The sequence below is a fragment of the Sparus aurata genome, chromosome 1 (assembly GCF_900880675.1).
Source record: "Sparus aurata chromosome 1, fSpaAur1.1, whole genome shotgun sequence".
Classification (NCBI taxonomy): domain Eukaryota; kingdom Metazoa; phylum Chordata; class Actinopteri; order Spariformes; family Sparidae; genus Sparus; species Sparus aurata.
In genome coordinates this window covers 26,477,287-26,494,351 of record NC_044187.1, presented here as the reverse complement: position 1 = coordinate 26,494,351, position 17,065 = coordinate 26,477,287, and the positions used below count along the sequence as shown (strand labels likewise).

Below are 17,065 nucleotides of genomic sequence, written 5' to 3'. Positions count from 1 at the left end.
GGTACTCTAGGTGCCTTTGCTCCTTTTTATTGTTTGTTTTTGCATCTATGTATGTGTGTGTGTGTGTGTGTGTGTGTGTGTGTACTCTCTCCGACCTCGTTCTCTCAAGTTGCGGAACAGTTTGGAGGATCCTCTCCACACTGGGGGAGTGTCTGTCAAAATCTTCTCCAGCTCCTGATGCACACACACAAAAGTGCATAATTTACAAGAGAGTGACTTTTATCTGGCTTTGTTCAATCCTATAGACACCACCAAAGCTACATCGTTATTGAAGCCAAGCAGAAAGGATCAGAGACTATACCATCAGCCACAACATTAAAATCGCCTGACCAATATTGTGTAAATTGTGTAGGCCACCACCAAAACAACTTGACCCGTTGCTAGAACCTGTTGCTGAAGATGCCCTGTAGTGACCTACACCAGGGAGATCACTTGAGTCCTGTGGGTTGAGGTACAGGATCCTGTGAATGGGGCTTGAAGATCTGGGGAATTTGGAGGCTTAGTCAACATCTTGAGGTCTTTGTCACATTCCAGTAGTTTTTGTGCATTGGCAAGATTATTAATGTCCTGCCAGGAAGGGGTGTGCATTAAGTGTGTGTCTCCCACCTGTATGGTGCAGCGATGTTTAGGCGGGTTGTGTGTTTCAATGAGCACACAAATGAATGCCTAGACCCAAGATTTCCCAGCAGAACAAGGCATCGTAAGTAGATGATCGATCAACGTTATTCACTTTACCTGTCATGGTTTTAATGTTTTGGCTGATCAGTGTATATCTGTTAAAAAAGTATCAAAAATGATGACTGTATCAGTCTTTGGGCTGTGCAGGACCCATTTCTTGTTTTGTGCACTAATGCAATCTAAAAAATTTCAAAATGTCTCAGGATCTAGTGTTAAATTCAGTATGGATACCAAAAAAGTCTTGCAATCATGCACAGATGCTAAGACATTTACATTTGCATTAAGAAACTTCTCAACAATCCCAGCAAAATCAGGATTTCAACTTTGCAGGGTACACAAAGCCTGCAAAAGATGTAACATGCAACAGATGCACGCAACATGGTGGGGCAGAAGAGAGAAGCATTAAGTGTGTGTCTCCCACCTGTTTGGTCAGGGACCTCCAGGGCCTCTTGCCTGCCAGGGAACGAGACAAAAGAGGAGAGAAGAAGGGAAAGAGGAGAAGAGAGTTTGGGTGGGCTTGGTCAGATAGCATCTGTATGATCTAGAAATGGGTCTTAATGTGCCGGGTACAGTCACAACACACAGACGCACACACACAGATGCACACTGTATATACACTGTCATCATCACAGGCCCATTTGTACCATCTAAAGTGCCCCGTGCTTGTCTTTGTAGTATGCGGAATGTCCCCGTAAAAGCACATACTACTTTTGTTCTGTTTTATACAACAAAGTTCATCTAATTCAACTTCAAAGGGGGCATTAGAGGATGTCAGCTGCTGAGAGGGCTGGGGCGGCTGTATCATATGTCAGTGAGCCAGGGTAGATGTAAACACACACATACAGGTGCACAGTCTGCACGCAATACAATCAGATGGCCTCTGAAGAGAGGAACGGTTGCTTTTTCTTGAAGGGTTTTTTTTTGATAACCTTAACTCACCAATGTCATGAAGGGAAAAAAGTGTCTGGTTTAGATATTTACTGGTTAAGAGTAAGGGTAAATGTGAGCAAAAGAAATGTGGACAAGTCGAGGAGTGTGTGTGGGTGTGTGTGTCTGTGTTTGTGTGTGCGTGTGTGCTAGTGTCTGACTAACATTAACCTCAGACTAAACAATAGCTGTAAAGCCATCTGCTTTAGGCTGGCTGGCCAGGAGTAATCTGTTACGACTGGCAGCAGGCTGACAGAAACAGCAAGGACATGTTTAAAACCTGAATTTTAATGTGTTTTCCGAGTTGGTTTCAGTAAAAATAGAAAAAAGGAAGGAAAGAATCTATTTTTAAGCCTGGTACTGAAATCAATGTTGGGTGATCAATTCATTTCAATGTGACTAGAGGTATCAGACACCTACATGTATCGCTTTTCAAGATCTGTTTTTAAGACAAATCATCTTTTCTTAGTTAAGCATTGCAGGTAAGTACAAAGTAGTAAATAAGAAATAGTAAAAAGTAGTACATATCTGGTCCAATGTAGTAATAAGTATAATGTAGAAATAGGTTTTTTAGACTGAGGTTTATCTATTATCTATTCTATATAATTTTGCCAAAAGTATAGTATGGGTAGAGTAGTAAAGTAAAACATAGTATTAGGTTCAGTGGTAGGTTAAAAAAACTGTAACATCAGAAATGTGGACTTTGAGGCACAAGAGCTTGACTCATTTTGAATAAAAACAAAAAGAGCAAAAAATTAAGACCTCCATTCAAATTTAAGACTACTAAGTGACTTTTAAGGCCTAATATTAATGAAATACTTCTTTAGGACAATGAAATCTATGTCTAAAATTAAATAAACTACAGGAACATAACTTTATTTTAATATTTGGATCGAACCGGCACAAAAAATGATACATTACTATGAACACTGTAAGATTGTGAGGCATTAGGATTAATTTAATGCATAATGCCAAATATTTTAATGTAATGTGTGGATATAATCAGTGAGAAGATTGATGAAGCCCAGATATAAACCACATCTTATGCCAGGTCAAAATGGGACCAAGGTAATAAAAAATAATTGCACATCTAGTGTATGCCCAATTGAAATGGCTTAATGAAGAATGTCATTTCACAAAAAGTAACAATCTTCAATCTTTCTGATGAGTTCAACACAAAGCCCAATCATTTCAGTGTCCCAGACTAAGCAAGCAAGTGTAAAAGCTGTGCGACGTACTTCTCGGTTCGCTCATGGTGACCGACTCGATGAAGTTCTGTGGAGTCATGTACAGCTGCCCTTCATACTCCACAGAGCTGAACATGCGGAAGCGATGCTCGTGGGACGACATGTACACGTCACCGTCCTCAAAGTCAAAAGGACGACCCTGCAGACATAAGACCAAAGTACAAAACATAACACTGTGTTATTGACTGTTAGTTGCACTACACTATACTTTACTATGATTTGCTGTGTGTATATATATATATATATATATATATATATATATATATATATATATATATACATATATATATATATATATATATGATTTTAGGATATTACTTCCAACCAAGCGTTTTTAAGGTTACAGGCACTTGAAAAGCGATTGAAAAACCAAACAACTATCAGCAAGGAGCTGGAGACAAAGCAATCGACGGAGTGTATTTCCTTTATTTAGAAATTATTACATTATTTACAATATAAACATTGTATCTAGTGAATAGAAGGGAGGATTCATGTGAAAAAATGTACTTTTACTATTCAACCAGCATATTTAAATAAACTTCATAGTGATAGGTGTTGATTTGTCCCAAAGATTATAGTTTGAATGTGACTTTCCCTGCTGTGATAGCTTCTGTGAAGAGAAACTCTCTGGCCTCTCACACTGACGGCATAATCTAAACTATATCTGCCTCTTCACTTCTTTTGAACCTCTATAATGAGGAGATCCATCTATTCTTGGCAACAACTCTCTCCATTTAGCTCTCTGAGATTATATACAGTCAGCACCTCTGGCGCAGTAAGATAACAGGAGAACAGGGGCGCACACACATGCACACACACACACACACACACACACACACACACACACACACAAATACTTTGTCACAACTTTCTACTTGATTAGCATCTCTCTCTCTCTCTCTCAGTGAGGAGCCAGGGTTTCAACCTGATTAGCTGCAGTGGAGGAGAGCTGCTACGCCAACAGATTGTGCTGCATGAAGCTGCGTAATTAGCAGAGAGGTTTCCAAATTTAAACCTGTTTGGCTGCAGGGCCCGGTGCACTGAGGTTCCTGCTCAGCTCAGCTAACATGCTAATGAGCACACAGATTCATTCATAAAGCTTTGATGCTGCCTTCACCAAGGGGGCGTTTGAAGGCATGAATAGGATATGAGTGCTCGGCTTCATAGGAATGCAGTGTAATAAAGTGTAAGAGTACAGGCGCCCATGGCTTTGACTCTCACTAATGAATGAAGTTTATAAAGTTCAGCAAAGGCAGCTAGGTTCATGGTGCCATGCTGCACAACATGATGTAAAAGGTAGTGCGAAAAAATAACAGTGATTGGAATTTATCAGTGTGGTACACTTTGTACTTGTGTAGTTATAATGTCATGTAGCCACAACTAAACCTGTTCCTGTTGCCTGGTCTTGTTCTCCTGAATGCAGAGCAGATGCTCCAGGTGTTTTCCCCTCAGGCAACCTGGTTTTCTCCACCCACAGCTACAGTTCTTAGTCAATCTCCTTTTTCTCAGAGCTAAACTATCCCAACCCTATCCATCCAGTGTTCAGACATTAAATGTAGCTATTAAAATTTCATTAACATACAATCCAGCCAGCTAAGGTCAAAGCAGATATCGACCAGTTCTTGTATCTGAAATGCTGACACTCCAGTCTTCTCTGGTGTACAGCAAGCCTCTAACTGGACTGGTGAGTTAAGACTACCGATGATAAAGCAAGAGACCAAAAGCCAATTTCAATGAAAGCTGGTGATATAAAGCACTACAAATCACAGTTTAGCAGGCCTCGACTTTCAACCATGACTTGGAGATGATTAAGCTGGCCGCATTTGGCTATTTATAACTTTAGTTGCTCATTGTATGAGTATAGCATTAGTCTATGGCAGTCTCGAAGCTGCTTGACTTTCCAGAGAAATGAGGACACAGCTGCCAGACATTCCCAAGAGGTCTTATGTCCCTCCAAGCCAAGCTTCACCCAATCAGCTTCACCCAATCCAGCCATTGTCTCTTCATGTGATTCTAAATGCAGTCTCTATCATCCAGACTGCAAATCAGTTATCAAGTCACTATGTATGCCAGTCATAATCTTGACACGATATTCCTGTCCATCTCATGGTTATGGACCTTTTTACGCAGTTACCAAAACAAGTCGGCTACCAAGTTCGCTTAATCCATGTGTCTGGAGCCACTTCTGACCGACTCCTCTGTTTCCTGACAGGGTCGTCACTGTATCTTTTTTTCAGCAACTAAGAACTTAAGTATCCCTGCCGCTTTGTTTTTCTTTCCCTGCAGCGGAGCTTTCCATATTTCTTTAAACCCGATTATTCTGAATCCATATAGACTACCTTTACTGATGAACAGATGGCTGTTTATCCCTTTCCCCACTGGAGCTATCCTGTTCCCAAGCAGGGTGGCCATCTAGCCAACTTGTTCCCCAGTCAGGTAATCTGCCTGTCCTCGTATGGGCTATCTTTTTTTGCTTTAAACTGGCTACCCCTCCTTCAGTCTAGTGTGTTGACTGGGGGTTCCATCAGGCAGCTCTTTTATCTCACATTCAAAACCGACAATTTCCAAGTTTTCTAATTTACTTACCTCCAATAAAACATTGGTATCAGCTCATTTTGATGATGGTGTTGATGATATTTTAGTAGTCTTTTGGTGTAAATATTCCTTTAAATATGGTCTAAATTAGTATTATTTTGCCTTCGACATGAGTCACTTCAGTTCAGTGAGGTGATGAACTTACTGTAGTTATTAATATGTACGCAACAACAAAAAGTAATGATTAGAATTGGATTTGTGCCAACCTGATAACTGGGAATGACTCCTCAACAATCAATCTTCATTTAATTTTTAACTTAAAATACATGTGCTTGAGTGCAAAGTCAGCCAAAAAAAAGGCTGACGTCAGCAAAGTGTTAGAAGTGGACAAAACATGTTGTTGGAGACTGTACCTTATTTAAATTACCATTCTGACAAAAAACAACATTTACAACGTGTCTGCATGAGCCAGACAGTCCAGACATTTTGAATGACGCAGGCACATTATTAATATACTAATGAAGATTGCATGCAGATTTACACATATCTAGCTATTAAGGCAGCAGCTAATACACTGAATTGAATTGTATTGAATTAATACACTCGACTAATGGTTTGGTCTATAAAATGTAAGAAAACATGAAAAATGACCATCATAGCTTTCTATATTCAAATCCCTGCTTACATTTGAATTTGTCAATAATACAACACAACACAATACAACACATTCTGCATAATTTTTACCAGCCACATCCGCATTGGCTGATAATGTTTTGAATTTATGAAATCTGTCTGTGTGTGTGTGTGTATCATGACAAAATGTGTTCCTGGAGACACCTTCTGTAGCGGGAACTAACACAGAAGTGATTTTGGGAATTGTCCAGGTGTTTATTTGTCTGTCTACACTCAGATTTGTGTCACTGCAATAGCATCACAACCCTGCAAGATACAGGCCCCAAACCTTACAGGTGTGCAGGATGCAATGAAAGGCTGGGTTTGAAGATGGGCTTGGTCTGAGCATGAGGGCCTAAACTTGAGAGGTAGGAAGTAAGAAATGGGCTATTGACACTCCAATTACGCCACTGGCCCATTGCAGATCACTGTCGCAAGTTCCAATCATTACACAGTCCACTCTTGTTTTCACCTTGTCTGTCTGTCTGTGGACATATTTTTGTCATCAACATAGTGTCAAAACAATGTACGATGCAGTGAGGAAACAAGTGTGCACAAATGTTCAAAATGAAGGCACGGTTTGGCGAAATGCTGACACTCCAGTCTTCTCTGGTGTACAGCAAGCCTCTAACTGGACTGGTGAGTTAAGACTACCGGTGATAAAGCAAGAGACCAAAAGCCAATTTCAATGAAAGTTGGTGATATAAAGCACTACAAATCACAGTTTAGCAGGCCTCGACTTTCAACCATGACTTGGAGATGATTAAGCTGGCCGCATTTGGCTGTTTTATAACTTTAGTTGCTCATTGTATGAGCATAGCATTAGTCTATGGCAGTCTCGAAGCTGCTTGACTCTCCAGAGAAATGAAAACACAGCTGCCAGACATTCCCAAGAGGTCTTATGTCCCTCCAAGCCAAGCTTCACCCAATCATCTTCACCCAATCCAGCCATTGTCTCTTCATGTGATTCTAAATGCAGTCTCTATCATCCAGACTGCAAATCAGGTTTACAGTTCCAATCATTACACAGTCCACTCTTGTTTTCACCTTGTCTGTCTGTCTGTGGACATATTTTTGTCATCTTGATAGTGTCAAAACAATGTACGATGCAGTGAGGAAACAAGTGTGCACAAATGTTCAAAATGAAGGCACGGTTTGGCGGGACTACTCACACAATAGTGTAGCACTTCAGAGTGCACATGGGTCGAAATGGGACATGTTGACGGGCATCGTATCCAGCGCAAGATATTTGATTTTAATGTTTTTTTTGTATTTCCAGTATTTTGCTTCTAGAAGTAAATTACAAATTGTAAAAGCAAAACTCTGATGGGTTGGTTTCAATGTGTGGTATTGCTACTCAGCTTTTACATTATCTGAGTCTGTTCTCAAGTAAACCACATGTAATATTAGGTTGGGAGCACACAGCTATGTGCAGCTGTGACCCCACAGCTGGCTGACTGTCAGTCATCCTCAACGTGCTGTCATTTCAGCACCAGCTCGAGCGGAGAGCGCCATCCCAGCAGCATCTGCGCGCGCATATCGTCCTGCAGCCAAACCCTGAGCGAAGCGTTTCCACTGGGCGTGATGGGAATGAATGACACAGTTCACCCGCCTGAGAGGAAAACATAAAGTGCCAGCAAATACCATGGATACAAAACAGAAGTAGGCCCCTCTGAGTGAGCCGTGGGGCTCTAACCTCAGCGGAAGAAGACCAGTGGGCGCTCTCTGCCCTTTCGCTCAGTGGTCTGCCGTGTATATCCCACGGTCCTCCACACCGAGGCCCCTGTGTCAACACTGAGGTCGAAACAGTCTCTGCCAGCAACCCAGAAAGTCGCTACGTGTCATTCAGCCCGTGTTGTTAGCATTCAGTTAGCATGAAGCGCAGTTTAGGTCAAGTCCTACCTTCTCCTTGGCCTCAACGGTCGGGATGGAAGGCAGCAGACCGCTGATGCTGGGACTCCCCATCCTCTTCCTGCCCCTGCCGCTCGTCATATCGCTGTAGAAGTAAAGTGCCACCGCACCTCCCGTTGCCAGACACATACCGACAGCCATACACTTCCGTGCCCGTCCTCCACTGGCCGTCTGACCACCGACGAGCTCGTTTCTCGCAGCAGACCAGAGGTTTAGCTTACCGGCCAGCGCTGCCACTCTGCGGAAAGCGGCCATAGCTGCTGCTGCTGCCGCTGTGCTGCTGTGATTATAACTTTGCGGGCAGAACAAAAATATCGCGTTTCTTGGCTTTCATCGCGAGATGTGCGGGCACTGTGTTGATGCTGAGGCTGAGGGCAAAGTCTCAGTGAGGAGAGGAGCGGTTTGATGCTCCACTGACTGACAGTGAGTGATTCATTTAATCTGGGTCAATTATATACAAGAATGTTGTTGAAGATAAACACACAACTCAACCTATCTACTCGATTCTTCTTTAACAAATTCAGTAGGCTACATATAAGGCCAGGAACATCATATTAAAATTATCAGAGAAATGCGTCAGATCTAAAAGTGTGAGTCATCAAATTGAGGTCATATTTTATAGACAGTGATGGAAGACGTAATCACACGCTTAATTAGACAGGAATAGCATATCACAAATGTAAACCAGTGTTGGAAAAAGTACTCAAAAGTCATACTTGAGTGATTAAAAGAGGACAATGTAGTTTTGGAGGATACATTTCATACTCAGAATTTTAACATTTATAATAGACGTTCTAATACGAACTCAGAAATATTAAGGTTGTTTCCACAATTAGACAAACAAGCTGTTCTCGTACTAGAACATTTTTAAATTATTCTATTCTATCAGCAGTCAGATTTTGTTAAAAAAGGGAAAATAAGCAACAAAAATACAAACAGATTCAATAACTAGTTGACCAACAGTATACATCATGCAGACATGTAAATATATGTACTGCAAAACTGCCAGAAAATTACTTATGATATAGTACATTTAATATCAGTATACTTTTACTAAAGTACTTTTCTTCTGGGTGACTTCCACCACACCCAAGTAATGTTTTATCACAATGTCTTTATTTTTACTCAAAAATGTATGACTTTTGGGTATAACACTGCATAAAAGTCTTATCGTATCTGCTAGTAAGTGTACCTAGTTTTCTGGCAATAAATGCGTGAGTGAGTAAAGGTAAATTATATACATATATATATATATATATATATATATATATATATATACAAACATATATATATATATATATAAATATATATGTACATATATATATATATATATATATATATATATATATATATATATATATATACAAACTTTCAAACTAGATATTCTCCATTTTTCTGTTTATCTGAAATTTTCAGATTACATTTTTATCAGATTGATCAATTAAGATACATTTGAAATTGTGCTACTTTGGCTGGTACAAATGCCTCCTAATTATCCTTCAGTACAGTATTTCAGTAAATGTACAGAGTTACATTCCACCCCCGGGTTTTAAGTAGGTATAAAAGTTCTGTGTTTCAAGTCTTAATTAAGTAAAAGTACAAAGATATTCTTAAAACATAAAAAGGTAAACACTCTCATTAAGCAGTAAAATGTCCCTATGAAAGTTATGACGTTATTAGCCTGTACAGTTCATTATTGAAATATAATCATTGATGCTTCCTGTGTAAGATAGTTCCATGTTGTCACTCATCAAAGAGAATCTTAGTTTTGTTGTTGAGAAGTTTAACATATAACAATGCATTATATTTCATAAATTCAATATCAGATGTTCCACATTTCATAAATTCAATATCAGATGTTCCACATTTCCCTCTCAAATGTGGTAAAAACATAAAATGAAAAACATGAAATGGATTCATACACAAGTAAAGACCCACTGTAGCATGTATGTAATGTAATTGTATTTTCCACAGCTGCATAGACCTACTTCCAAGGTGGCCAACTGACTGCACGCTTTGACACACATGCAAAGTCTTGCAAATCACATTCAAAACCAGTGAAGCCACATTTGTGAAAACTCTTAAACATCTCACGACAAGTGAGGCTTCATCCTGGAATGAACTTGAAAGACTTCTCTATTTACATGGGGGAAATTTTAAGTGACCGATGACATTAACATTTGTCAGTCATCGTCTTTTTCGTTGAGGGTCAGTGTGGTATCACGTTTCCAGGAAGTGCAGGATCAAAGGAGCCGATGGAGAGCAGATATCAAACGAATATCAAAGATGAACTCTTCATTTAAGTCTTTACATGTAGGACTAATATTAACCTGATGGGGCTTTTCTTGTGACTTTGATGCTGAGAGAATAAAGGAGAGACGTCTAATAGATGGGCCTGTCACCTGTTCACACATGAAGTATGGTGGATCACCCTGACCCTGTAAGCTCAGATCAAACAATGACTTAAAAAAAACCTCTTGATAAAATTAAAACCTTTAAGAGGTTAATTAAAGCTATTGAGCCCTTAATTTGTTGCTTTGATTTTTATTTCATTTGCAACACTAAGAAGATTAGCCTACTATGGTGACTAATCACAGCAATGCAGTCCCTAATGGGTTGACTGATGTAGAAAGAAATGTTTAATAATACATGCAAATCTGACATGTAAAACAAACCCTCAGATGTTGAAGGCCAACAATTTTTACATCTAATTCAAAACCCTTGACCATTCTGTATCGACTGTAGCGTCAAATCTGGCCATTTTAATTATTTACATAAATGCTAACAGAGCTCTGTGCAGAATCACAAAGGTCCTGCACTGCCTCATTTGTCCCATAACGAACAAAAGCTTTCTTTGTGGTTGGATTTTGAACTCAGGAACACCAAAGTGGGGAGGGTAAAATCTCAGACATATTTTCTAGCTGGCATTTAGCCGATTAAATTATGATCAAGTCAAAAATATCATATTGGGCCTTCTGAATGCTGCTTTAAAGGACCCCTGGAGTTCCCTGGTTTGGAAAGCACTTGCATTAATAACCTCTAGGCTATTTATTCAGTTATTCCATTACCCGGGCATTCGATTAGTTTGTAATTTCTTTGTGTGTGTGTCTATGTATGTGTGTGTGGGTGAGGGGTGGGGGGTATAACCCTGGGGGCCTCCTCCTCCTCCTCCTCCTCCTCCTCCATGACTGCTATGGTTGGCTTCACACTGCCGCACAAACAGGGCAGTAAACCTATAGAAAATATACTTTAAAGCAACCATGTGATCCTGGGAACTGATTACTACTTGCACCTGTAAGCCTGCCTGGAAATGTGGCAGTTTGGTTGACATCTTCTCTGTGGCCCGGTCAATATCGAGTGTATCAGGATCTGATCAGCCTGGAGGCAATTCAGATCGATCACGTTTCCTTTAAAAAAAAAGAAAAAAAAAAGTTGCTTTTTTTTTAGTCGCTGGTCATAAATACTAATGAAGGGGGGGTAAAGGCAGAATGACGCACGGCTGGCGCATGGATACAGGTTTATCTACCACGCACATACACACACACACACACATATATAAATATATATATATATATAGAGTGAGAGAGAGAGAGAGAAGAAGAGAGAGAGAGAGAGAATAGAAAATACACACATGATGTCGCACAATGCCTCTGTCCTCCCTTCGTGCCGTCGTGCCGGACACGACTACAAAACGACCTGACGCGCAGCGACCACACACAAACACCTCTGCACCTTCAACTCATTTATCAACGCAGCTCCCAGGGGAGGGGCCAGCTGTGTGCGCGCGTGCGTGTCGTGTGTGAGCGCGTATCTGCAGCTAGGCTATAGTTGCCAAAATCAATGCCATATAGGCTGAACATGGACCCCTGTGTGTGCTACTGTTTAGATGAAACACCAGTCTGAATCACACGTATGCTCTGCGGTTTGACCTCCGTGGTCAACACACGCAGATCTGGACTTATTATACTGATGTTAATCAAGAGAAATACTTAATTAACCTGTGTCAATGTGTGAGCCAACAACCATCTATTTATTATATTCAGATGTGTCATTATTTTGATAGGAAATAACCCACACAGAGTTTCAAAAATGGAGGCCATTTATTTGTTTCTATATTCAGGAGGGTTTTCTTATCTGCATATAAAAGTCAATAGAATACCTTTAGAAAGATGCATGTATATGCATAACGAACTCGGTGCATTTACATGAAGCATTAACAGCTGCTCATGTTTTTTATGAAGCCCTTCAAGTGTCAAGTGTCGGGGTATTATCTGAGCTTGCAGTTCAAACAGGTATATTCCCTTCTTCTGGCTGTTATTGCCTGATCCCCTTACAAGATCCCCGCACTTTGAAGCATCTGCGTCTTTGATTCGTCTTTTAAGACCACAATTAAGGAGTATATGGGCTCCCTGCGCTGTTCAAAGCCTCGTGGGAAGATCAATGAAGGGATTGACAGTCAAGTGATGCCGTTTGCACAGGTGTGTGTGGGTGCGCGCGCGCGCGTGTGTGTGTACGCGCGCGCGCTCGTGTGTGTCTGTGTTTGTGTCTGCGCGGGCGCTGTAAACGTGCGGCTGGTTTACATAAAACAGGGGCAATAAATCAGCAGCCGAGTGCGAAAATTACGCAAATGGGGGCTTTCCTCTCCCTCTCTCTCCCTCTCTCTCTCTGTCTCTCTGTCTCTCCCGCCGCACCTGAGTCATTTCGAAACGAGGGGCGTGGGGTTGTAAAGCGTTTAGGTTAATGGCAATATCACTTTCATGCTGTTTGACACATAAACACTCACTCTCTCTCCCTCTGTGTCCATTTCACACACAAGTTGCCACCGAGTGCGCTCCACTCCCCCCCCCCGCGACTCTTTAACGCACATAGTCTAATCCGGAGCCAGCCACTCCTGGAGTGCCCACGAGCAAATGTGACACTTCGTCTACGCAAGAGCTCCAGTTAAACCGCTGCTGTAAGGGGAAACGGGGGAACATAAGCCTGTCAGGCACATTTTTATTAGTAGTTTTTTTTTAATTTCCTTTACAACTCCCTGCGCTCCCTGCACTGAAACCTAACATCAAAGATGAGGCAGAGGAGAGCGATGAGCGGAGGGATGAAGGGCCACCGTTTCAAACGGGAACAGAAATGAGCCGTGCAGGGAGGAGATCGGGCCGCATTTGCATAAAAAGGCAACCCGGGGTTAATTTCCATTGGGAGTATTGCGCTATATAGATGTGGAGCGCAGCGTACCATTCTCACTGCGCTACACGCTGCTGCTGCTGTAGGAGCGGAGGGTACCGCAGAAATAAAAAGGCTTAAGTGAATCGAAGAGAGAGAGAGAGAGAGAGAGAGAGAGAGAGAGAGGAAAACCCTGAAGTGCTCCGGAGCAAAGGGGAGTATCCCGAGGTGAAGAGGAGAGAGAGGGAGCGGGCAGAGGACAGGAGAGGGTGATAAATAGCAGAAGAGAGGAGAGGAGAAGGGACACGGGCTGCTGCAACCGGGGATACCTGCATGCATCAAGATAACGCGGGAGTTCAATCTCAATTAGCTGACAGTCTAATTAACGGTGGTGGTGACTGCGCCAAAACGCGCACTCATTGGGGATTTTTCTGCGCCCTGCAAGTCCAACTTTTCCCTTTTCTCCGCTCCACGGGCTGAATCTCGCCACCGAGGTTCCCTCTGCTCATCACTCGGACCTTGACTAGGATCTCCCGTGCAGTAAACCGGATCGGGTGTCTTTTCTGTGATGGGGGCAGCGGCGGAGGTTGGGAGCTTCGTCAACGGGTTTCTGGACAGCTTTGGCCCCGCGGGTGCAGCTCCGGCTCCCGTTGGCTCTCATTTCGTGCTCACCCCAGCCGGGGCGATGGACTACAACTCGGTAACCGGACTGATGATGGGGGGACATGGGCAGCAGCAGGAGCACCTGGTGTCCGCGGAGAGGCTGTCCCGGAGCCTGGCGAGCCTCAGCCATCTGAAGGGGATTCTGAGGCGGCGGCAGCTCTACTGCAGGACGGGCTTCCACCTGGAGATCCGTTCCGACGGCACCGTGCAGGGCACCAGGAAGGACCACAGCAGATTCGGTACTATATTCATTTTATCATTATAAGGATGATTATCATAATTAATATTATTGTCATTATTGTTGTTTATATTTGTATTATTATTATTAGAGGTAGTAATTTCTATCTATCTATCTTCAATGGTGTGCACTAAGAGCAGAAATACAATAATAAATGATAGCAGAAGGACTGACAGGTATCCCTGTGCTGAGGCACTGGAACACACACTGAGTGAGGAGAAAGTCAGACATAATGTGAGAATTTATGTCCTTAATTGTCTCTGGTTTAATGAACAGTATAGATAGAATTACATTTAGATGGATAATAAATGAGAACTAAGTGCTGGTGGGTGTAATCATGAAAACTGTTAACATCACTGCAGTCATACAGGTTACTGTGATCAAATACTAATCATAGACTCATGTAGTAGCCCACTGTGATGGCAGCTGCTGCTGCTTTAGTAACACTGAACTGCAGTCTGTGGTGCTGCCAGTAGATGTACCAATGTATGAAAAAGAAACATCCTTTATTTCAACATTAATAAGCTTTCCAGGTGTGACACCGTTTATTTTTTATGTTTGCACATTTCCAACACATTTCCTTCGCGAGATTAAATTGGAAGCTTTTCTTTACTTTTACCAGCTTATCTCCAGTTATAAAGATAAACAGCCGCAGCTTACGGCAGATCAAAAGTAGATCTTTGAGAGATTTCTCTGAGTGCTGCGAGGCTGTGGAGCTTCTGGCACTTGATTCATTCCATTGGACTTGGATGCAACTTTGCGCCAGAGGCCATTCCAGACTCCCAGCCTTGCTTGTCAGAGTCAGCTGGTGTGGATAGACATAGAGTTATTAACTCTACTTTCAGTCTGACTGCTGACCACCTTCAGATATGTTTCATTTTGCTTGTAAATTATATCATATAATAGGATGTTGTAGTGGAATAAACCCTGGAAGCTCTGCCATATTGTATCCTATGTTTTCTCAAATCATAGTTATTAGTGTTAAATGTACTTAGTTTAAATCACTTTGTACAAAAGTGTCAGCTGAATGTGATGTAATGAAATGTGTCTGTATGTGCAGGTATTTTGGAGTTCATCAGTCTGGCTGTGGGACTGGTTAGCATCAGAGGTGTGGACAGTGGCCTTTACCTCGCCATGAACAGCAAGGGAGAACTGTACGGATCGGTGAGTACACACCATACCCAGTAGACACTAAACACCACAGATTTATATTTCGACCCACATCATATCTGATGTGTAAGCCATGGCCACCAGATGGCACATTTTGCATCGCTTAATTCACATTCGTCTCTGCTTGTCTTTCTTCCTGCAGGAGAAGCTGTCGGCCGAATGTGTTTTTAGGGAGCAATTTGAGGAAAACTGGTACAACACCTACTCATCCAACATCTATCGACACGGAGAAAAAGGCGCGTTTTACTTTGTTGCTCTGAACAAAGACGGGACATCTCGGGATGGAACGAGGTCAAGGCGACATCAGAGATTCACTCACTTCCTACCGAGGCCCGTAGACCCAGATAGAGTACCGGAACTGTACAGGGACATACTGGGCCAGAGCTGAGACTGAGGTGGCGTTACCGTGACCTCGTCAGAGCTGGTATGAGCTGAAAGGCTACCCAAGTGCACATAATCCTGACCACTTTTGAGGGAGATCTTGTTGGTCTGGACAAAACAGGATTATAAGAAGTGCACCAAATCAACACTCCCCGGTGCTGGCATGGAGGAAGGAAAGATACCCTCTCTGAAGCCGACGAGGCAGGGAGTTTGAATAGTACTGAGGAACTTCTGTGGATGCCATGAACGTCCCATGACAGACACCGGGGCCACCTGGGTCCCTAATTTCACTCTTTGTTGTCCTATGCAGAAGCCCTGGTGGCCAAACAGAAGATACAAGGATTTCCTTTCAGTTTCCACTAATTAAATCCAACTATCTGCTTGTCCAAATTGCATGTTCAAGAGGACAAAAGTGTGGGAACTAATAAATGAGATTAACAACTGGCTGCTAGTAGCAATTCCACTGTTTTCAGTAGGCCTTTTAACTTTATTCAAAACACTACTGTGGCTGCTAAGTAAACAATTTATTGAAAAATGCATAATCCACTATAGAGTGTGGCTGGTTTACACAAAAAGGTAGTATTATGCACTGGAAAGCAGCTGTGTCTGTTCTGTGAAACGGGTCTGAGAGCTGGAGGAGGGGGGGTCATCCAAATGGGACTGACTGCTGCGATTGCATGGATGGATTCCCTTTGAAAGTGCTCCAAAGACAGAGGCTGCTCAGAAAATATGACTTTTCTACAAAGTGCATGAGGAACGAGAGAAGAAGTACTGATCCAATGGAGATTTATGAGGACTTCTTCTGTGGTGTCCTGTGGCAGAATACTGCGTGTTCTGTTGGAACTCGTTCGAGAACCCGGTGAAGGAATTCTGTTGTCCTCCCGCTGACAAGCACGGGACCGTCACAAACCTGTTGACAGATTTTATTCTTATTTATGAGTTTTTGTTTCCTAGGACATACAGTATATTTATTTCATATATTTATTTATTTTGAGAATCTATTTTTACAGGTATGAGATAAAATAAAAAATATCAAGAACACGACATCAGAGGTTTTCTTATTTATTGTGTTGTCACGGTATAAAGTGCTGTTTTCCATTCCTACAGTATCACTGAAGAGTTATATTCATATCAGATGAACTGAAAGTAATGAAATGCTCTCTTCCAAGTAAAGCAGCACACTGCTGCCATGTGTCTGTTTATCAGGGCTGTTTTTCTGTATTTGTGTAACCAAAGTGAATCCTAAACAAACTTATTTTCAAATACAAAGATTGGATTTAGATTTATAACATTGCCTGCATAATTAAGGATGGAGCTTCCAGGTGTATTTAAGTCTCTTAAACCTGCAATCCTTCTAATGGCCGGCAGGGGCGACTACACTGGTTACAAAAAGAAGTCTGATTGTATGTAAGCTTATGAGAAAATGACCCTACTTCTCACTTGATTTATTACCTCAGTGAACAGTTTCCTGTTGAGTTTATGG

The 17,065-nt window shown here is 41.8% G+C and overlaps 2 protein-coding genes across 12 annotated transcripts in view; one reads left to right on the top strand and one right to left on the bottom strand.

Moving 5' to 3' along the window:
* micu3a (mitochondrial calcium uptake family, member 3a) overlaps nucleotides 1–8,348 on the bottom strand; it is a 31,318-nt gene extending 22,970 nt beyond the window's left edge. For 3 of the 11 annotated variants that reach the window (XM_030418969.1, XM_030419025.1, XM_030419011.1), the window contains exons 1-4: nucleotides 7,962–8,343; nucleotides 2,844–2,991; nucleotides 1,100–1,131; nucleotides 96–174 (exon numbers count right to left, since the gene is read on the bottom strand). In XM_030418969.1, coding sequence (XP_030274829.1) covers nucleotides 96–174; nucleotides 1,100–1,131; nucleotides 2,844–2,991; nucleotides 7,962–8,225 — 523 coding nt within the window. In that variant the 5' untranslated portion in view covers nucleotides 8,226–8,343. Of the gene's footprint in view, nucleotides 1–95; nucleotides 175–1,099; nucleotides 1,132–2,843; nucleotides 2,992–7,961 lie in introns of all 11 variants that reach the window. The other 8 variants (XM_030419017.1, XM_030419034.1, XM_030418985.1 and 5 more) reach the window with 6 other exon arrangements.
* A 4,586-nt stretch (nucleotides 8,349–12,934) lies between these two features.
* On the top strand, nucleotides 12,935–16,626 carry LOC115571255 (fibroblast growth factor 20-like). The gene is made up of 3 exons (XM_030400575.1): nucleotides 12,935–14,032; nucleotides 15,092–15,195; nucleotides 15,344–16,626. The coding sequence occupies exons 1-3, from the start codon at nucleotides 13,699–13,701 to the stop codon at nucleotides 15,587–15,589; spliced, it is 684 nt and encodes a 227-aa protein (XP_030256435.1). The 5' UTR covers nucleotides 12,935–13,698; the 3' UTR covers nucleotides 15,590–16,626.
* The last annotated feature ends 439 nt before the right edge of the window (nucleotides 16,627–17,065 follow it).

What these genes read in the sequence shown, in the direction of transcription:
- LOC115571255 (XM_030400575.1), top strand. Translation starts at nt 13,699, where the DNA reads ATGGGGGCAGCGGCGGAGGTTGGGAGCTTCGTCAACGGGTTTCTGGAC. An exon ending in GAAGGACCACAGCAGATTCG is followed by an intron (nt 14,033 to 15,091) that starts GTACTATATTCA and finishes CTGTATGTGCAG; the next exon opens with GTATTTTGGAGTTCATCAGT. An exon ending in AGGGAGAACTGTACGGATCG is followed by an intron (nt 15,196 to 15,343) that starts GTGAGTACACAC and finishes TTCTTCCTGCAG; the next exon opens with GAGAAGCTGTCGGCCGAATG.